Source organism: Dermacentor variabilis, chromosome 4, assembly GCF_050947875.1.
Source record: "Dermacentor variabilis isolate Ectoservices chromosome 4, ASM5094787v1, whole genome shotgun sequence".
Lineage (NCBI taxonomy): Eukaryota > Metazoa > Arthropoda > Arachnida > Ixodida > Ixodidae > Dermacentor > Dermacentor variabilis.
In genome coordinates this window covers 132,251,577-132,272,047 of record NC_134571.1, presented here as the reverse complement: position 1 = coordinate 132,272,047, position 20,471 = coordinate 132,251,577, and the positions used below count along the sequence as shown (strand labels likewise).

The 20,471-nt window shown below is 44.9% G+C and overlaps 1 protein-coding gene across 2 annotated transcripts in view; it reads left to right on the top strand.

Moving 5' to 3' along the window:
* The window catches only part of LOC142577947 (uncharacterized), a 94,309-nt gene that overhangs the window by 37,367 nt on the left and 36,471 nt on the right, over nucleotides 1–20,471 (top strand). For both annotated transcript variants that reach the window (XM_075687384.1, XM_075687382.1), the window contains one exon: nucleotides 7,898–7,975. In XM_075687384.1, the coding sequence (XP_075543499.1) occupies nucleotides 7,898–7,975 (78 nt within the window). The remainder of the gene's footprint in view (nucleotides 1–7,897; nucleotides 7,976–20,471) is intronic.

Sequence of the window (20,471 nt, the reverse complement as noted above, 5' to 3'; positions counted from 1 at the left end):
TCGCTAATGAATACGTTAAAATTAATGCGACGCACTTCGACTGTGCAAATTCCTTCGCAGCTGGCCTAACTGTCTCTACAGTGCTGTGTTGGCACCGCACCTCGTCGCTCTCATTACGGCCTTTAACGGCCGCTGTTGCCACTAAGGCATCGTTAGCTGCTAGCACTTCGAGCTCACATATGAACGTGCTGCTAATCTCATAGGTACTACTACTTTTCTCGGCTTACGACTGCAATCTGCTCTCGACTTCCCCCACTTTCGTGGCGTTCAGCGTACAGATTTCTCAAGCCGCTGTTGACTTCGCTCGAATAATTGTTCCAAACCGTCAATCTCTTTGTTCAATGCAGAAATGTACTGCCTCATTACTTCTATGAGGCCTTCTTCCTGCGAAATTCTTTTCAGTTTTTGCCTTGCTTCTTCCTGTTCTTTCCTAAATTCTTCCTGTTCTTGCCTAATTGCTTCCTGTTCCCGCTTGTTGCTGAGAATTTGGTTGCCCATTTGTTCTATGAATTCCAAATGTTGTCACTTTCGAGAATGGTCTTACGAATCTCTGCTTCCATCAAGTCCTCATCTACGTCTACCTCCACCTCTTCACACAACCACAACAGGTCAGCTCTCGTCAAACACAGTAGGACCATGGTCGCTACGTTAAGCTTTGGCTCTGCTGTCGGGCAATACTTGCTGCGATACCCACGCAAATAAGAATACAATAATAGATCCCCAGCTAATGAAATCTAGCCTCACAGAGAAATTGAAACCTGGTAAATCTTAGAGCCAAAACCAAACGCTTACCCACTCAAGGAGTACCATATCACCAGTCCTTCTCCGCCGTATCCAGTCAGTTGCAAGAGGTGGTCAATCCCATGTCGCCTCCGACTTCATCAGGGTACCGGTCGGTCACCATGTGCCAAAGTCCGTGAGCTGCCGTATCTGTCTACGAGCCGTAGGCCGGTCCCACCGCTGCCATCTGTTGTAGCAGTTGTCGGACGATCTCGCCGCTGCCACCAGTTGTAAGGGTTGTAGGTCGTAGGGGGGAACTTGGGATGACAGGACTAGGCGAGCAGGATTTATTTACAGATATTTACATTAGAACAAGCGATACATTCGACAGTCTAGCGTGACTCCCAAATGGAGCACGCAAGACGAAGCATACAGTATTCGAGCACAAGCACAAAGATCACGAGCACGATCACAGAGCACACTGACGAGCACCTTCTCGAGCACACTCTAGCAGCCGACAAGCAGCTGCTTATAAACACTCCGTGTTCCCTAGATCCCTAGGTGAGAGAAATACGTTCCAGTCATCGCAGCCGAGCCGCCTTTCAGTGGGAGGTCTTATACACACACGTACGCACAGCTTTCACTGCCCCCACCGAGGCCAGGCGCGCTTCGCAGAACTCGGGGCTTACTTCTTGACCAAAGGAGGCGGCTCTTATTCCCCAAGCGGACCCTCTCCGCATGGCCCCCGGTTCTCCTTTGTCTTGCGTCTTGAAAAGCGTGTGCGACGTTGATGCCAGATGCATTCCCTCGGGAACTCCCTTGATCACAGCAGACCAGGCAGGCGATGGCGGGTTAAGTCACAAAGCCAGCTTCGTCGAACTCATCTCGGCAACAGTGGCGTAGCAACAGGGGGGGCCGGGGGGCCGTGGGCCCCGGGTGCACGGGGCCAGTAGGGGCGGGGGGTGTCATATACGTCTGAAGACACCCGAACATTGTCGATATCCTCGCCTTCCTCGACTACAACCCGGGGGGGGGGGCGGTGACAGAAGAGCTAAGGGCCCCGGGTGCCAGACGACCTAGCTACGCCATTGCTCGGCAATCCCGCGACTAAGGGTCGAGGACGCTGCGTATTGTTCACCACACACAGCAGACTTAGTGACGCCGTGTGGCTAGAGGGTGGCGGTGATTTTTTCACGAAAGGTTGACGCCACTGTCGCACCTGGCTAGCAAAACTTTGCATGGCGGCATTTCGGCAGGCCATTGCTAACACTGCAAACAGTGTTCCCTCCCGTTTTAGAGCGTTCGGCCTGCGCACAGCAAGGTAAGTTTGCTTAGCTGAACCAAGAATCAGCTAGGTGGGGCAGCTGCTTGCCCAGTCTTTCCGCGGCTAGTGCGAAGCTGCCGCAAATTTTTTTTACCACCAGCTCACTTGAAACGCTCTCTGTCTTTAAAAAATCTGGCCCGGCTTGGTAGCCAAGCCGGACGTTTGTACGCACTTCGCCACTAAATTGCGTGGTTTCTTCATTGGAGTCCTAGAGACCGATCAAAATAATGTGGTCGGCAGGAGGGACCATTTCGCCGTCTACTGAACACCTTGATTGGACGCCATAAATCATACACTTGAGCACAGCAAGAAGCGGAAGTGTCGCCTTGACCCTGGATGTCATAGCCTAGGTTGTTTATTTGGGCAGCTGCCAGCACAAGTGACGGATTCGGGAATTGAATTTTCCTGCTCAATAAAAACAAGAGAAAAAAGTAGCAGTTGCGCCCGAAAGACGAAGCGTCGATTGCGATAGCAAATTGATGGATAGATGTCAGAAGTACGGATACTTGTTATACCGGCCGTGTAAACGTGTAAACATAGGCATAATAATAATAAATTAACAAGCAAGGCTTCACGCGCGCACATGCAAACATAAACACATCTCAGTCGATCACCACAGAAACTCGCTGTCAAAACACTGGTGTTCGCAAGCGCGGCACCAGCAGCGAATGAATTTATCGTCTTGCTGTCTCGCACCAATGCAAAATAAACCGCAAGAACACAGCGCACGGTAGATTCTCTCCCCGTCGAAGATGGCTTTCATGATACAGCGCCTTTAGCGGGGGCGCGATCGGCCCCTCCCTATCCTCACCGGAGCCTTGCATGGGACTGAAGACGGCGGGCTTCATCCCCGCTTTCTTTCCTTGCGTGTGCGAGATTGAGCTGCGATGGCCTGCTCACCGTCGCACCTTTTAACTCGCACATACAGCATACGCCGCGCGGCGACGATTTTATCACCCTAGCACTGGTACAGCGCAACATACAATTAAAGAAACAAGTCGAGCAGGCCAGATAAAGGAACAGAGGCCTGAAAGGCCTGCTCGGCTTGTTTCTTTCCTCGTATGTTGCGCTGTACCAGTTCTAGAATGCAATAGAAAAAGGTACTCGCCCATTCCTCAACCCTAGTGGATTTTTCACCCTTGGAATTTGTGCGGAAAATCACGGCGACGGCAGAACTGAGCCTGGAGTGTTCATATAATTGCTATAGCAACAATATTTTTATGCCACAGTTGTACTACACAGCAGCTTGGACACACCAAGTGGTAATCAAATAAATTAACACCTGCGGAAACGTTTCCCCATGTGAAACCGAAGGCAGTCTCGAAGGGCACACTTCTCCGTACTGCATACACCGGAAATTATTGTAGGTGCTTGAAATACGTAGTGGTAGGCATACGCGATCTTCTTTTTCTCTTTTCGCCTTGGCAGTTTGCTCCTGCATTTTATCTCGCAATTGATAGTCTCGCGGGCACAAGTGAACGCCAATACATTCTATTCGTCGTATTGTGCCAGACCCTGTATAGGAAGTCGTCCAATGTAGTCTGGCAATGTCTCATAGCAGACGACGCAGCGGTGCGCCCTGATCTGCTAATATGTAACACTCCATGCCGAAACAGCCCTTCCTGTGGGTAGGAGACCATCAGAGGTAACCATGCCAAATGGAAATTTGGGGTTAAATTGTATGCTGAGTACGCCTGTTTTGTGTGCACAGCCGTATCAGACCGTCTACTCTCAGTTATAGTTATAAACGGAGAACATTTCGACGACTTTGTCATGGCCCATTCAAACGTAAAATGTTTTCTGTTTCGATGGATCATTAATGAACTCAAGTACGAAACAAAATCGTAGCTGCTACTTATGTACAGAATTGATCCGTCGCAGAATGATTCGTGCTTAAAAATTACAACGACGACTTCAAAGCTATACTAGATAACCAACAGCGTAACCAGAAATCTCGTTCCGGAGGGAGGGGGGGCCGTGGGGGGATCGCCTTGCATATTGACCTCCTCCATATAGAATTTATCGAGGAATCAAAAACAGGAATAATATCATCGCCATTTCCAAAGATGCTGCAAACGAATTCTTGAACGCTGCGCACTGTGAACACAGTAAAATATGTATTTTTTCTACAAGAATATACTGGTATATCCCAAAATTGCGCCCGAAATAACTGATATCAAGTCTTTCATGTTTTTGTCAATATATTAAGAAGCTATCACACGAACTTATGACACGTATCAGCTCGAAACCGGCAAAGCAGTGCATGCAGCTTATATGAAAACTGTAAAGACCTCGAAATCAACATGTTGAGGACAAAAATTTTAATGAAACTTTGTCATTGAAGAAGCTTGTTTGCATTTTTGCGCAAATGCAACGCCCTGGGGAAAATCTCGATGACGATGTTCCATGCTCCAATGCGTTGCACAGGAGCAGCTGCCACCAGTCGTGCATTGTGTGTAATTGCACCGAAATAATAGTCGCAACCACGAGCACCTATAAGAAGTAGGTGTTCTGCGAAATATACGCGAGCGGGTCAAATGAAAGGGAGCCAAGGCAAATAAATATATGGCAAACGGCGTACTTCATTTAAAAGTAGTCTCCATGACCATCTAGACATTTGTCCCAGTGACTAACGAGTCGCGTGATTCCTGTCTTATAGAACTGCTTGAGTTACTGCTTCGAAAAATCTCTAAGTCACTCTTTCACGTCATCCTCCGACACAAATCTGGTTACCTTTAGCTGTTTCTTCAATTGCCCCAAAATGTGGAACTCGCAATGCGACAAGTATGTGCTGTATGGCAGATGTTGCAGCGTTTCCTACTTGAACTTTGCCAATTTTGTGTTAACCACATCAACGATGTGGGGACGGGCTTTGTCATGGAGTAAGATGACCCCATTCATTGAATTTCCGCGTCGTTGGTTCTTCATTGCGACACGCAGCTAATCTGGTGTTTAACAATATCGGAAATGATTGATAGGCTCTCCAGGTTCAGCAATTTCGATCAGTATGCACTCCTGACGATCGAAAAAAAAGTCAACAATATCTTTCCAGCGGAATCGGCGACGTTTGCTTTCTTTGGAGTGGTGAAGTCGAATGTTTCTGCTGCAAGCTTTGTCGTCGTGTTTCAGGCTCTTAGTAGTGCCACCATGAAAGTCCCCGGTCACAAATGCAGACAAGCAGTTGTCACCCTCATTGCGATATCGTATCAGATGCGTCAAGGTAGCGCCGAACCCCTCCCGTCTTGTGGCGGTGGTTGAAAATCTTAGGCACCCATTGGGCACACAAGAGCCGCTAACCGAGATATTTATGAATTATGATGTGAACTGAACCGTGGCTAATGTTCGCACGCTGTCCCAGTTCATGGACGCTTTTCTACCTTTCTTTTCTAATGAGCTCACCAACCTTTGAAATTGTGTTCGGGGTGATTGCGCAGCGGCTTTGGCCGGGTCTTGGATCGTATTTCCAAGTTTCACGTCGTTCTTTGAACTATTTTCTCCAATCCTTCACAGTGGCCAATGAGATTCAATGTTCGGCACACATGGCAGCCGAACATCGACTAATTTCTTTTGCAGAAACAAATTCAGCGGTGTAAAACCTCACAAAACTATGCTGTTATGTCACACAACCATGTTGAACTCGGTGTATGAGAGAATCAAAGAACATTTATTATCACATTGTGCGTCCTTTTTGTTAATGAACGATGCCTGTGTCCTATGCGCATGCCTTGCAGATAATGAACCGAAGCATTAATTCGCGGGATGGGTTGGCTCACTTTCAATCGACTCGCCTTCGTGCATGGTTGTATTGCGCTCAGTTTTACACAGGCGATATTAAGTGAAGGGCGGGACGTAGACGGACGTAGCGCAACTGATTGCGCTACGTCCGTCTACGTCCCGTCCTTCACTTAATATCGTCTGTGTAAAACTGAGCGCAATACAACCACGAACGTGCACCAACTAGCCCCGTTCATTGATTTACTAAATCGCCCTCGTAGAATATAAATGCGGAGATACACTGAAATATACAAATGTGAAGATAAAGCTTCATAAATGGCAAAAAAGTTCCGCTGGAAACAAAGTTGACTGCACGTATACCCAAAACTCGCAACAACATATTTAAATATAGGTAAATGTCTGCAATAACTATACGTATCTAAGAAAAAGTAAGTGTGTATAATGCGTCAAACAAGGCAAATAAACATATTGCGCAAACACAGATTCTCAAATCACAAAATCTTCACGGTCGTCCCTCCCCCCCCCCCCCCCCGTCCACCTACTCCCCCGGACTTATCGGGCCCGACGGAAGGCGGCGCGCATGCTCCCCGTTTTTATCCCTTGCGCACGCAAGACTGTGCCACCATTGTCGGCCCATCTATGCCCCCCCCCCCCCCCCACGCTTTCACTCGCACATAGAGCATGCGGCGCGCGGTCCTTATGTTACCGCTGTTGGACTTCATACGGAACATGAGGGTGAGGACGATGGCAGGAATGTGCCTGGAGTGTGCATATAATGGCTATCGCAATAATATATTAGAAATATCCGGCAACAGAAGCGTCCCACGCCACATCACTTACCGCAAGAGAAGTAAGGAAACCGAACATTCACCATGGGACAATTGGCTGCGCCGCAACAATGTCTTTGTTTACTTTTGTGGGGTTGAGGCACCGAAATTTAAAAAGAAACCGTAGAAAAGCATGTTGTCCACAACGGAATGCCTACTTTGGGCACCTAATGTGTAGCTACCGAAGGAATATCTAATAAAACATGGGACGCTTGGTCCACATTGAAGCATACGCATACTGTTCGGTACCCTACACCGGCGAGAAAATCCTTCGACCTTCAGTGATGGCAGCGAGTGACCATTGTTTCTTTTGCTCGTTGGCTAGCCGGAAAGCGTCGAAATCTATGCCAGGCAAAAGTCCGCCCTGACCGGTTCTGGCAGCCTGCGGGTAGCGTAAACAAGAAAATTGAAAAGGCTCAATGTGGTCCTCGCGAATAAAGTCAAAGTAAAAAAAAAAAAAGAACGAAGTTACCTTTGCTGGCTTTAGTGTCTTGACATGTATGTTTGGTGCCGGTGAAAAAAAAATATGATATTCTTTTCTCGAGCGCATACGACGACGGCTTTGTACGACGGCACAAATGAATCACGGCAAAAGCTTCGTCTCATAGTACCTCAATGCGTGCCTTCTCAACTCCTCTGATAGTGTTTTGATTCGGCTTATCTCGTCGTATGGTCTGATGTACCACTTTAGAAAACTGAATGCACCTTTGGCGTAATATGCTCATAACAATATTAAACCTGCAATGTTCCGGAATCGAAAATCTAAAGCACGACTTTGGAAATGCCAATGCACCCATCACATCTACACTTTATGAGAACTTTATACCCATTAAGCGTCGGAATTGAAATCGACGTCCACCGTAGATTCCACGGCCTCCGCGAGATGCCGCGACGAGCCCGCTCCCCATAAAAACGCCCTTCTAACGTTGTGCTTGGATGGGGCTCCTTGCGCTATATGACAGCAGGTGCATCGGCGTTGCCATGAAATCCAGCGCGAGTTCGAGATTTTCGCGCTGAAAGGTCTACGTCTTTTCGAGCGTGAAAAATGACCATTCGAGACAAAATACATAATTATTTCCGGAGCTGGGGGTTGTTTTGGTCGGCGGTGCATGAGAGCACAAAAATATGTCGGGGGGGGGGGGGAAGGAGCCCCATAAGCCCCCCCTTACCGCCTGATACGCCCCCGCCCGTAACAAGTACCCGCAGTTTACTGCAGGATGCTTTATCGTTAATAAATATGTTAAATTTAGGGCAATGGCACGTAATGCACCTTTTTCAATATTTATTCTAGTGTCCGGGACGGCACTGTTGCGGAACTTTGCCAGAGCTCCAAAAATTCCAAGAATGCAGCAAGTGATGCGCAAAGTTGGTGAGTACACTGCTACCTCTTTAAAAGATAAAATCGTTTGCATTTCAGAACGCAAGGAAAATGTACTGGCCAAATATTCGAAGTTTAACATACAACTTGAATAATACGCACTGAATCTTCGCATTTGAAAATAAACTATTCAGTAATTGAACACCTTAAATCATCATCATCAGCCTAGTTACGCCCACTGCAGGGCAAAGGCCTCTCCCATACTTCTCCAACTACCCCGGTCATGTACTAATTGTGGCCATGTTGTCCCTGCAAACGTCTTAATGTCATCCGCCCAGCTAACTTTCTGCCGCCCCCTGCTACGCATCCCTTCCCTTGGAATCCAGTCCGTAACCCTTAGTGACCATCGGTTATCTTCCCTCCTCATCACATGTCCGGCCCATGCCCATTTCTTTTTCTTGATTTCAACTAAGATGTCGTTTACCCGCGTTTGTTGCCTCACCCAATCTGCTCTTTTCTTATCCCTTAACGTTACACCCATCATTCTTCTTTCCATAGCTCGTTGCGCCGTCCTCAATTTCAGCAGAACCCTTTTCGTAAGCCTCCAGGTTTCTGCCCCATATGTGAGTACTGGTAACACACAGCTGTTATACACTTTCCTTTTGAGGGATAGTGGCAACCTGCTGTTCATGATTTGAGAATGCCTGCCAAACGCACCCCAGCCCATTCTTATTCTTCTGGTTATTTCAGTCTCATGATCCGGATCCGTGGTCACTACCTGCCCTAAGTAGATGTATTCCCTTACCACTTCCAGTGCTTCGCTACCTATTGTAAACTGCTGTTCTCTTCCGAGACTGTTAAACAATATTTAGTTTTCTGCACATTAATTTTCAGACCCACCCTTCTGCTTTGCCTCTCCAGGTGAGTGAGCATGCATTGCAATTAGTCTCCTGAGTTACTAAGCAAGGCAATATCATCAGCGAATCGCAAGTTACTAAGGTATTCTCCATCAACTTTTATCCCCAATTCTTCCCACTCCAGGCCTCTGAATACCTCCTGTAAACATGCTGTGAATAGCATTGGAGATATCGTATCTCCCTGTCTGACGCCGTTCTTTATAAGGATTTTGTTGTTTCTTTGTGGAGGACTACGGTGGCTGTGGAGCCGCTATAGATATCTTCCAGTATCTTTACATATGGCTCATCTACACCCTGATTCCGTAATGCCTCCATGACTGCTGAGGTTTCGACTGAATCAAACGCTTTCTCGTAATCAATGAAAGCTATATATAAGGGTTGGTTATATTCTGCACATTTCTCTATCACTTGATTGATAGTGTGAATATGGTCTATTGTTGAGTAGCCTTTACGGAATCCTGCCTGGTCCTTTGGTTGACAGAAGTCTAAGGCGTTCCTGATCCTATTTGCGATTACCTTAGTAAATACTTTGTAGGCAACGGACAGTAAGCTGATTGGTCTATAGTTTTTCAAGTCTTTGGCGTCCCCTTTCTTATGGATTAGGATTATGTTAGCGTTCTTCCAAGACTCCGGTACGCTCGAGGTTATGAGGCATTGCGTATACAGGGTGGCCAGTTTCTCTAGAACAATCTGACCACCATCCTTCAACAGTTCTGCTGTTACCTGATCCTCCCCAGCTGCCTTCCCCCTTTGCATAGCTCCCAAGGCTTTCTTTCCTTCTTCCGGCGTTACCTGTGGTATTTCGAATTCCTCTAGGCTATTCTCTCTTCCACTATCGTCGTGGGTGCCACTGGTACTGTATAAATCTCTATAGAACTCCTCAACCACTTGAACTATCTCATCCATATTAGTAACGATATTGACGGCTTTGTCTCTTAACGCACACATCTGATTCTTGCCTATTCCTAGTTTTTTTTCACTGTTTTTAGGCTTCCTCCGTTCCTGAGAGCCTGTTCAATTCTATCCATATTATAGTTCCTGATGTCCGCTGTCTTACGCTTGTTGATTAACTTCGAAAGTTCTGCCAGTTCTATTCTAGCTGTAGGGTTAGAGGCTTTCATACATTGGCGTTTCTTGATCAGATCTTTCGTCTCCCGCGATAGCTTACTGGTTTCCTGTCTAACGCCGTTACCACCGACTTCTATTGCGCACTCCTTAATGATGCCTATAAGATTGTCGTTCATTGCTTCAACACTGAGGTGCTCTTCCTGAGTTAAAGCCGAGTACCTGTTCCGTAGCTTGATCCGTAATTCCTCTAGTTTCCCTCTTACCGCTAACTCATTTATTGCCTTCTTGTGCACCAGTTTCTTCCGTCCCCTCCTCAAGTCTAGGCTAATTCGAGTTCTTACCATCCTATGGTCACTGCAGCGTACCTTGCCGAGCACGTCTACATCTTGTATGATGCCAGGGTTCGCGCAGAGTATGAAGTCTATTTCATTTCTAGTTTCACCATTCGGGCTCCTCCACGTCCACTTTCGACTAACCCGCTTGCGGAAAAAGGTGTTCATTATCCGCATATTATTCTGTTCTGCAAACTCTACTAATAATTCTCCTCTGCTATTCCTAGAGCCTATGCCATATTCCCCCACTGACTTGTCTCCAGCCTGCTTCTTGCCGACCCTGGCATTGAAGTCGCCCATCAGTATAGTGTATTTTGTTTTGACTTTACCCATCGCCGATTCCACGTCTTCATAAAAGCTTTCGACTTCCTGGTCATCATTACTGCATGTAGGGGCATAGACTTGTACCACCTTCAATTTGTACCTCATATTAAGTTTCACAACAAGACCTGCCACCCTCTCGTTAATGCTATAGAATTCCTGTATGTTACCAGCTATTTCCTTATTAATCAGGAATCCGACTCCTAGTTCTCGTCTCTCCGCTAAGCCCCGGTAACTCAGTACATGCCCGCTTTTTAGCACTGTATATGCTTCTTTTGTCCTCCTAACCTCACTGAGCCCTATTATATCCCATTTACTACCCTCTAATTCCTCCAATAACACTGCTAGACTCGCCTCACTAGATAGCGTTCTAACGTTAAACGTTGCCAGGTTCAGATTCCAATGGCGGCCTGTCCGGAGCCTGGTATTCTTAGCACCCTCTGCAGCGTCACAGATCTGACCGCCGCCGTGGTCAGTTGCTTCGCGGCTGCTGGGGACTGAGGGCCGGGGTTTGATTGTTGTATTCATATAGGAGGTTGTGGCCAAGTACTGCACCAGGGTGGCCAATCCTGCTCTGGTGAGAGAGTGCGTTACCGGCTCTGGTCACCGGGATCAGGCCGCACTCCAGGCCTGTTTCTGCAATTTTCTCAACACACGGTTTTTTTTTTATTTTCCGGTGGAGAATTGCGCGGCACCGGGTTTTGAACCTTAAATACAATATAGATATTTTGAAGCTGAGGACTGTTATAACAAAGTCTTGCTAATATTCTCCCTCTGCAAAACAAAGTAACGGAAGTTATCAGTAGTGTAACAAACACATCGGTTTTCGACGCAATGCAGAAGCGAAAATAAGTAACGCAAACATTGTTTATGCTTTCGCTACGCCACCCTGCATGACAACTACACTCTAAAAACAGAGTTCTGGGAACTTTCTCCGAAGGAGTATTTACTTATCCCATATTTCACTCCGCTTTTCCAAAGTAGATCCACCTCCATAGAAAGAGGGCAGAATAACTCCTCCCTCCAAAGTTTCATTAATCCACCGCAAGCAAGTGCTAGCACTCTTCCGCAGAGGGCTAATACTCTCCCAACAAGGGTAAGAGCACTCACCCAAAATGTTTGTACTACCCGAAACCGTGTGCTTCTACTCCTCCAAACCGAGTACTTCTACTCTTCCAAACTGAGTATTTCTACTACCCCAAACAGAGTGCTTGCGCTCCTCCTAACAGAGAGATTGTACTCCTTCAGTACAGAGTGTTAGTACTCTTCCAAACAGTTTGAAAGCACTCACGATGTAGAGCCATGGCCACGTTAGAAGGGATTCAGAATACTTACATATGGGGAATATTTGATTCCTTCATAAGCAGCTCCTGCATTTATGCTTGGTGAATTGGATGTAATCTGTAGTCGCCGAGTTACTAAATGAAACATTTTTTTTTCTTTAAAGGTCGAAATCTTTATTGATTAGACACAAGACAAATTGACTAATAATTCGAGAAACTTACTGACACACACATAAAATTGATTACAATGATGTCCATGAACTTCACAACACATATTGTAATAAAACACAAGAAAATATGCACCACCTTACTGGCCAGCAAACGCATTTATAGTACAGAACACAAGCACTTATATGCAGAGGTTACCAGATGAGCTGCTAAGCATGGAGCTGGTAACGTAAATTGTGCAAGAAACTTGTTTTTGGGCCATATAGCAGATAATTTGACAACGTTTTGTCAACGTATGGGTGTTCCGGGCTAAGAATACAATGAATTTATAAATGTGTCGTATATTCTCATTTCAGGCCGCAGGTCTAGTTTTGGTTATAAATATTTCATATACAGTTATTAACGTATGCACTGCACCGTATTGTTTCGAAGCGTGTGTCTTTTCGGAGTTCAGGAGCGCTATCCGAGCCGGTCTCAAAGCGTTACAGAGGCATATCATACACCCTGTTCTGTTGGCGTCCTCACGAAAGTAGTTTCCTGTTGCGGTTGGGATTGACCCGTTGCACTTTCTCACAATAAATCAAATTAAATTTACAGTACTATCTAGTGTGTTGCAAATCAGTATAAAACTGCAAGGAGAACTGGCACTAAAATCTTGCACACCAAATTTCTTCTCATATATTGTAGCTTTTGATTCCTCATTAAGCTATGAGATGCTATACGTCTGAGGAGCAGCTTGCATAATTACATGATCAATTATTGTGACAAGCTGAAAAAGCAATCTAACTAAAGTATCATGGCATCAGATATGAACCGAAAATGAAATGTGATGAATGTGACGCATCAAAAGCGGCATCACAATAAGTAAAGGCACGGCAGTCCACCGAAAGAAAAAGAAGAAAATCATAATTGGGAACGGTACGTTGCCCCTTGAAACGTATCCCTTCCATTCCCGTGAATTTTGCCTCTGGCTGTATGCATGTACTTCCGCAATGAACCAACTGCCTGAAACGAGAGGGTTATTTCCTAATGAAGTGGTTAAGGTACGCTAAAGTTAGAAAGATTATCACGCTTCATAGAATCTTGTCTTCTTCTCACAACGTATATATATGTATCTGGGAAGACTAATACAGTACCTCACTGTGGAGCGCATGTTAAGCCGAGAAGTTCACTATGTGCAAAAGTGCTTTAATATTGTATTGCCTTATAAAAATTATGCCTGCAGAAGCCATCAATCTAAGGGGCCTTTGCTTGATTAACACTATATGTTCACATCCGCCAATTGATGAACAAATGTTCCACGCAGCTGTTCTCAGATCTTTGCTTTGAACACATACCTGTCTACATTAGCATACTTGGCTGGGAAGTAGATCGAGCCAGCCTAATCAATAGCTGAAATACCAGACAGAAGCGCACTAATGACTTTTTCACACAAGGAGAGGCCAGTTTTACATGTGCCAAATTATTTTTACAGTGTAGCTGTTGGAACTCCGCTGCGGTTCTCTTGACCTGCGCGGCTTCGCCGAGGTGAGGAAGGAAGAGCTGAGAGAGAGTGAAAGCAGAGCACTATAAAGCCCCTTAAAATTTGTAAAGTAGCGGCACGCTTTGAAGAATGTTGCCGCCTCCTCGCACGCTCTGGCCGAGGAGGACGACGCATCGCTATTGCCTTAATAGCATCACATGGGCTCTAGCGCCGTGCATCAGCGCTGTTTTTGCTCTAGAAGCGTCTACGGAGTGACAAGGGGCGCATATTGGCGCTGTTGTTGTTGTTGTTGTTGAGGCAAAGCAGCAACCTCACCACAGGTCACGCAAGAACAAGTCAGATAAATTTCAGGCCACACGCCATTAAGGGACGCCGGATTTGGGTGGGAAATCGTTTGCAGGAGTCTGAGTGTGATCGCCTGCGGCCTGCTTAGCTTGGAGTGAGACGGCGGGAAAACCCTGGTGGAAAACACTCCTGCTGCGCGTAACTTCAGTGGTCGCCGACTACCTATGGGCGAAGGACACCGTCAAGCGCGCAGCTTACTATAAAGAAAGCATCATCATTATGATGAGCATTTTTATGTGCACTGCCGGACGGAGGCCTCTCCCTGCTATCTCCAATTACCCCTGTCCTGCGCCGACCGATTCCAACTAATACCCGCGAATTTCCTAGTTTCATCGCGCCACCTAGTCTTCCGCCGTCCTCTACTGGGATTCCCTTCTCATGGTATCCATCGTGTAACCCTAATGGTCCAACGGTTATCTTACCTGCGCACAACATGACCTGTCCAGCGCCATTTTTTTCTCCTTATTTCAATTAGAATGTCGGCGATACCCGTTTTCTCCCTGATCCAAACCGCTCTCTTTCGGTCTCTCAAGGTTATGCCTAGCAATCTTCGTTCCACCGCTCTTTGTGCGGTCCTTAAGTTGCTCTCAAGCTTCCTTGTCAGTCTCCAAGTATCTGCCCCATTTGTCAGCACCGGTAAAACGCACTGATTATACACTTTCCTCTTCAATGATAATGGCAAGCTTCCAGTCAGGAGTTTACAATGTCTGTCGTGTGCGATCCAACCCGTTTTTTATTCTTCTATGAATTTCGTTCTCATGATCAGGCTTCCCAGCGATTAATTGACCTAGGTAAACGTACTCCTTCACAGACTCTAGAGGCGGACTGGTGATTCTGAACTTTTGTTTCCTTGCCTTGTTATTCGAAAGCATGCCACTAGCAAAATTACGTCTTTCGATATGTGACACCTCATTTCAGCAGCGTTCCGTACACAGCAGACTGCTAAATTGAATAAACACAAACACACCAAACGCACGCTAAGCTCACTCCGCATGAGCTCGGAATCATGGACTTGTGAACAAACCATTTTATGCGTCTGCTCGCCTCAATTCTTTTTAATATGCCATAGTTCTGGAAGCGTTTGCGATTTTCAAAGCTCTTCCGGATAGCCGCAAGTGATCAAATCACATGCAGTTGTAGCGCCGACTGGCTTTTTCGATTGACATTGAGAGACGCAGCGCGCTTGGCTAGTCGGTTATCAATAGCATCGGCTAAACGTCGCTATTCTGGCGATAGCATGTCATATACGCAGAATATGCACGTCAGTTGTAATTCACTTACCGCGGAGGGTTTGTTGTTATATCAACCAATGACGAACTACTGTCCTGTTTTCACGCCTGCGCAAGATGGCTGACCCTTGAATGACCTACGTTCCTGCCCGCTGGACGGATCACGTTTCTCCAGTGCGGTGCTATTACGCGATGTGTGCGCGCACGGTGGGGCAACTTCGAGTGAAAAAGTAGAACGCTGACTTCGCTTCCTTTTGCACTGGTCTGCCTGATCTCTCCTAAGCAAAACGATGTGCTCTTTGCTCAGCGTGCCTGAGTAATACATCTCCATGTTCGGGGGCGAGCCTACTGAAGTTGAAACAGGAATTTTCGCAGCATTTTGTTCTCTATTGCCACAGGAGTTGAAAATTCATTCTACTCTCTCGCAGAAGGGCAGATTGAAAAGAACATTTCACTCTCTCCTTTCTACGTATTGAACATTGCATTTCACTCCACACGACATTTCGCCAGAGGAAAACAAAGCTTTGAAGAGTAAATCGGCCTCTTTATTCCTCCGAGACTCCCTAGTTTTTAGAGTGTAGGAATTTTTGCTTGTAGTTTGTCGTGATTAGTAGGTTGTAGTGATTTGACAGTCTAGTCACGTAGCGGCTATGTGGCTTGTGCTACAATCAGCAATGTTTTCCTTGAAACGGGCCCTTTTAGAGGCGTCAAGGGCACGCATGTGCTTGAGCAATTCCATTTGTTTTCCCTGAACTCTTCTTTGGTTGCCGGCGCTCATAAACTTAGCATTTATGGAAAGCTAGCCACACAGCACCCATTCAGTCTAATGATGATGTGAATGATGGTATCGTGAATTTGCGCCAGGTGGTATTAGGAGGAAAAAACGCGGATCATATAAAGTGATACACAGGATACAACGGTCATTTGGTGCTTGACCTATGTGATTAAAAGAACTTCACAATAATCAACAGAAATTATAAGTGTAGTAGACTCGTAACGTGGTTATGCGGAAAAAGGCAGTCACGTGTTGACTACGCCTGAGTCTCCGAAACGGTCTATACGAAGGGTTAGACCAAACAATGATAGATGAACAGGAAAACAATAGCCTGGACAGCGATCATCATGTTTAACTTTCAAACTTCTGAGAGGTGTTAATTCGAGACACGGACCAACAGAATCACAATACTTGGAAATTATTCATATCAAATAGCATAGGTCGCAAGAAAGTGTAAAGAACAAAATCAATAAGCTTCTTACACCAGTATGTGAATACAAATGACTGGAGGGGAAAAAACAGGGGTGCTGGACCAAGGAAATAAAGGAAGCTACAGAAGGGCCCAAGCCGACGTCTAGGGATCATTACAGAGTACACGAAAATGTACTCTGTAAATAGAGCACCTACCGAGAAAACAAAAGGGAGGCATGTGAACTCGTCCAAAAAACATAACAATTAAAAAGTCACAGGCCCACGCGGTTCGCCCAGCTGGAACTGGAGCATCTCGATAGCAGTCCCTAGTAAATTGAGGGAACATGCTAACTGCAAGTACTAAGCATACAAAAATGCCTGCAGAAATCATATAAATGTGAATCATTTGGATAATTATGGCGTTATGCGTACTACTGTATGCATTCGCAATGTGAATTGTGCACGTATCTTTTTTGTATACGCTTCGTTTACCTCCATTTTCTTCTTTATTCCTTCTCTGTTTAGCTTCATCACAAAACATCCAAGTGCTACGGCTTCTCTTATTCTCTAAGCTATCTAACTTATTCTCTAAATAACATAATATAAGTCTCCATAACCTTCTTTTTCTTCCTTAAGGCTTCTCTGTCTACCTTGTACCGTTACCTTAGGGCCGAAAAGGTGCTAATGATGATTATTACGTTTTATTGGGGTCCGCTTTGAAAGGCGGTAGTGACAGGCATAGTCACCTATCCAGTTTGATATGAAAACTGGCTCGATACGTTGCTAATGATGGTGATGATATTGATTTATTGGCATCCAGTGAGCTTGATTTAATCAGGTGCACAATACGCGTTTTTGTCTTGTCTTCAAGCACTGGCGCATACACACATAGGGTCTTGGCCGAGCTGGTGGTTTCCAGTACATCTAGAATGAAATGAAAACTGAATTTCAATAATAGAGCGCGGGAGTAAAAAATTGGATAAAGAAGTTAATAAAATATATAGTATTAAGAATTTTTCGATAGAATGATTTAACAGACAGGAAAGAAATAATAGAGATAATGGATATTTTAATAATTCAGCAACGTACACTTTTTGTCTCTCTGACAAAATTGGAAACTGAGAAAAGCATGCTTGTGGCTGGATCCCAGTGAAGTAGCACCAAAAGAAAGAAAGGATGGCGAGATTCGGAATAGCCCAAATTTCTGAAACGAGTGTAAATGTTTTCTTTCTCTAGAGAAAAGGCGTAACGTTAGAAAGTAAGGTTAAATCGATTCAAATGCATTGCAAGAAGAATATACAGGGGACACAGCGAGACCAGACCTGTGTAAGTAAAAATTTAGAGGCGGTATGCGACATCTCGATTTTGCTAAGGAAACATCCAGTTGCCTTGAAGGACACCAACTATTATTCCATGGAAATCAAGACGCTGAAATTCAGAAGACGGTGTTGGCATGGATATTGCGGAATTTTGAGATATAGATAAATTTCTCCACCTAGCCGTGGGGACATAACTCGATGTCTGCAAAAGAGACATGATAGGGACATTGAGAGACGCTCGTGTGAGTGAACCAGCCATTTAATTCAAGTGCAAACCAGGATGTCCTGGTACCCAATGCAAGCATACTTGCCGTAAGTACGGAGGTGCCATCGAACAAGATCTTCGCTGAATTCTTGTATTTGAAGATGCAGTAACTGCACGCATGCAGACAATCAGTTGGTCACAGTACCAGCAAATGGGTCATTTTGTGCAAGCTTTCGTAAAGCTAATGCAATCGCAAATAATTCTGCCTGAAGTATGGGTGTAATCTCGGGAAGGCGAAGAGAGCAAGTCCATTAAAAAGATTCAGCGAAGATTCCCACTCCTGCCTTCTCATCGCACACAGAAGCGTCAGTAGCTATTATATTGTCAGTTGCTAGCTGATGCAGGTGATCATGGAAGGTATTAATTAAATGTCTGGTAGGTAATAGTTTTGCATGATTTGGAAATATGTCGGTGAACTCAATTGTGAGGTCTGAGAAAGCATCATCTGAATGGTAAACTTGATGTAAGGACACATCCAATTGCTTCAACTGTGATTGCACAAATGTTATCTGAAGCCTGTGTAATCTTGACCACGATACTTCAAAAAACTCGGACGGTGCAGTGATAAATATATATTGCCTACGTCTCTGTAAAAAGTCCTGAACATTTAGTAAATATCTTAAGCGTTAGCATGCGGAATCGGCAATATAGGATGGGTATATATGGCTGCGAACAGCTTCCTGATATTAAACGGTGTTGGCAGTGAATCTAGGTAGCCCAAGGCATATTGGTAGAGCTTCCCTTTGTGAAAGTATGAGAGGTTGAATTTTGTAGGTGGGACTGCCGGAACATAATACGCAGTCGAATTCTAATATGGTCCAAACATACATCTTACATATCATCAGTAAGGTATTCCTGAGAAGTTGAGAGCGACGTTGGCTGAGCTGGCGGGACATAGCTATGGCACGCTCTGCCTCTGTTTTAGTATGTTCAATGCGACTGTGGAAATGAGTTTGTCAACGTAAATAATACCAATTTACTTGACTGAGTCAGCTTGAGGAATAATTTACTGGCGGTATTGTAAAGTTATATGCATTTGTGCAAATAACGGAAAGACTAGTTCCGCACTTTTGTTAACATTTAACGACATGCATAACCCCTCTAGCTAGGTCTCCAGAATTTCTAAGTAATCTTGCAATTTAGTGTAGTTAGTGTATATTAGTTGTAGATATACACAATTGCGATATCGTCCACACAAACATACACGTGTACTTTATGAGACAAAAGAATTCTACTTAGCAAAATGTTAAATATAAGGGTAAGAACGGCGCCCTGTGGAACACCTCTTGTCTGCTTGTCTTTAGGCGTGGAAATGTCGCATTGATAACAGTAAAACTCTGTATCTCTCATGAATTCACAGACATCAGCGCTTGTATACTTGGGTAAATTCATGGACTCTAGCTTACCGAATAGAACACGTTATTCTACAGAGTTATATGCTTTCGCTACGTCTAGCGTACCCAAATGTGTGTACTTTCTTTTGCGCCGAGCAAGTTTAAATCTGATTTCTAGATCTATACGGTCGCACCAAGTGGAGTGCCCAGGATGATCGAATTTGGCAAGTATTGTGAAATTTAGCATTCCTGTTTTGCAACCTTGTTATATGGCTGCGAACAACCCTTTCTATTTATATGACGAAATTGGAAGTAAGAGAAATGGGTGTTATGTTGTCTAGGTCAAGTCTTGCTGCTATTTTCTTCAACAGTTGAATAATTTTAGCTGTTCTCTACTCTCTTGGAGCGCAGGAAAGTTTGGGAGAGCGATTTACAATATTTACTAGGTCCTGAGGCGCATAATCAAACAAACTTTTAGAATTCCTGTTGCAATGCCACCTGGACTTGGGGCTGACACCGCTAATGATCTAATAATGGCCACCAGCTCTTTCACTGTTACCTCCAGAAAGTCTTCTCCCGAAGGAGGTTTCAATGGTCCTATCGGCAATTTATGCGTGAGACGTCGTGCAAGTCCTTGAGCCATTTTCTCAAGTGAATCTGATAATTCATTTGTTCATAGAACGATAGAATTGATGTTCACGGGCGCCTGTATAATTTTACGGCTTTCGAAGAAATTGAAACAGGGCTCTTTTATTGCTAGACTTCGAAAGATATGTGTAGTGCCTTGAATCATTATCTTCCTCAGATTTAGAAACCCTTCGCTTAAATTTATTCGCCTTAAATGTGCAATCAGCCAAAATTTACAGGGCATTGGTCATATAGGTTTTTTTTCTTTCATCCAGCTTTTCAACGCATAAAATCTCGCTCACACTCAGAATTCGACCAAGTACAATTTGATGCACCCTTAGTATGTGGTACAACGAATTGAGCCTTTTTTCATATATTGTTTTAGAATTGAGCGTGGGTTCCATTGCATTATTATTCCTCTCCATGCCCTCAGGGGCATTCAAAGCTTATTTTAACACATCCTTAAATTTTGCATAATTAACAAAAGTCTGCACATGACTTTGTAAACTTGTTAATAGGGCAGTTCAAGAATTATAGGGAGGTGATCACTGTTTTTACCGGAGTCAACAGTGTTTAGTAGGTGACTACAGTGCTCGAAGTAGCAAATGTGAGACCTAGGGCAGATCGCGACTGACCACAAACGAATGTACGCTCGAATTTAAAGAAGGGA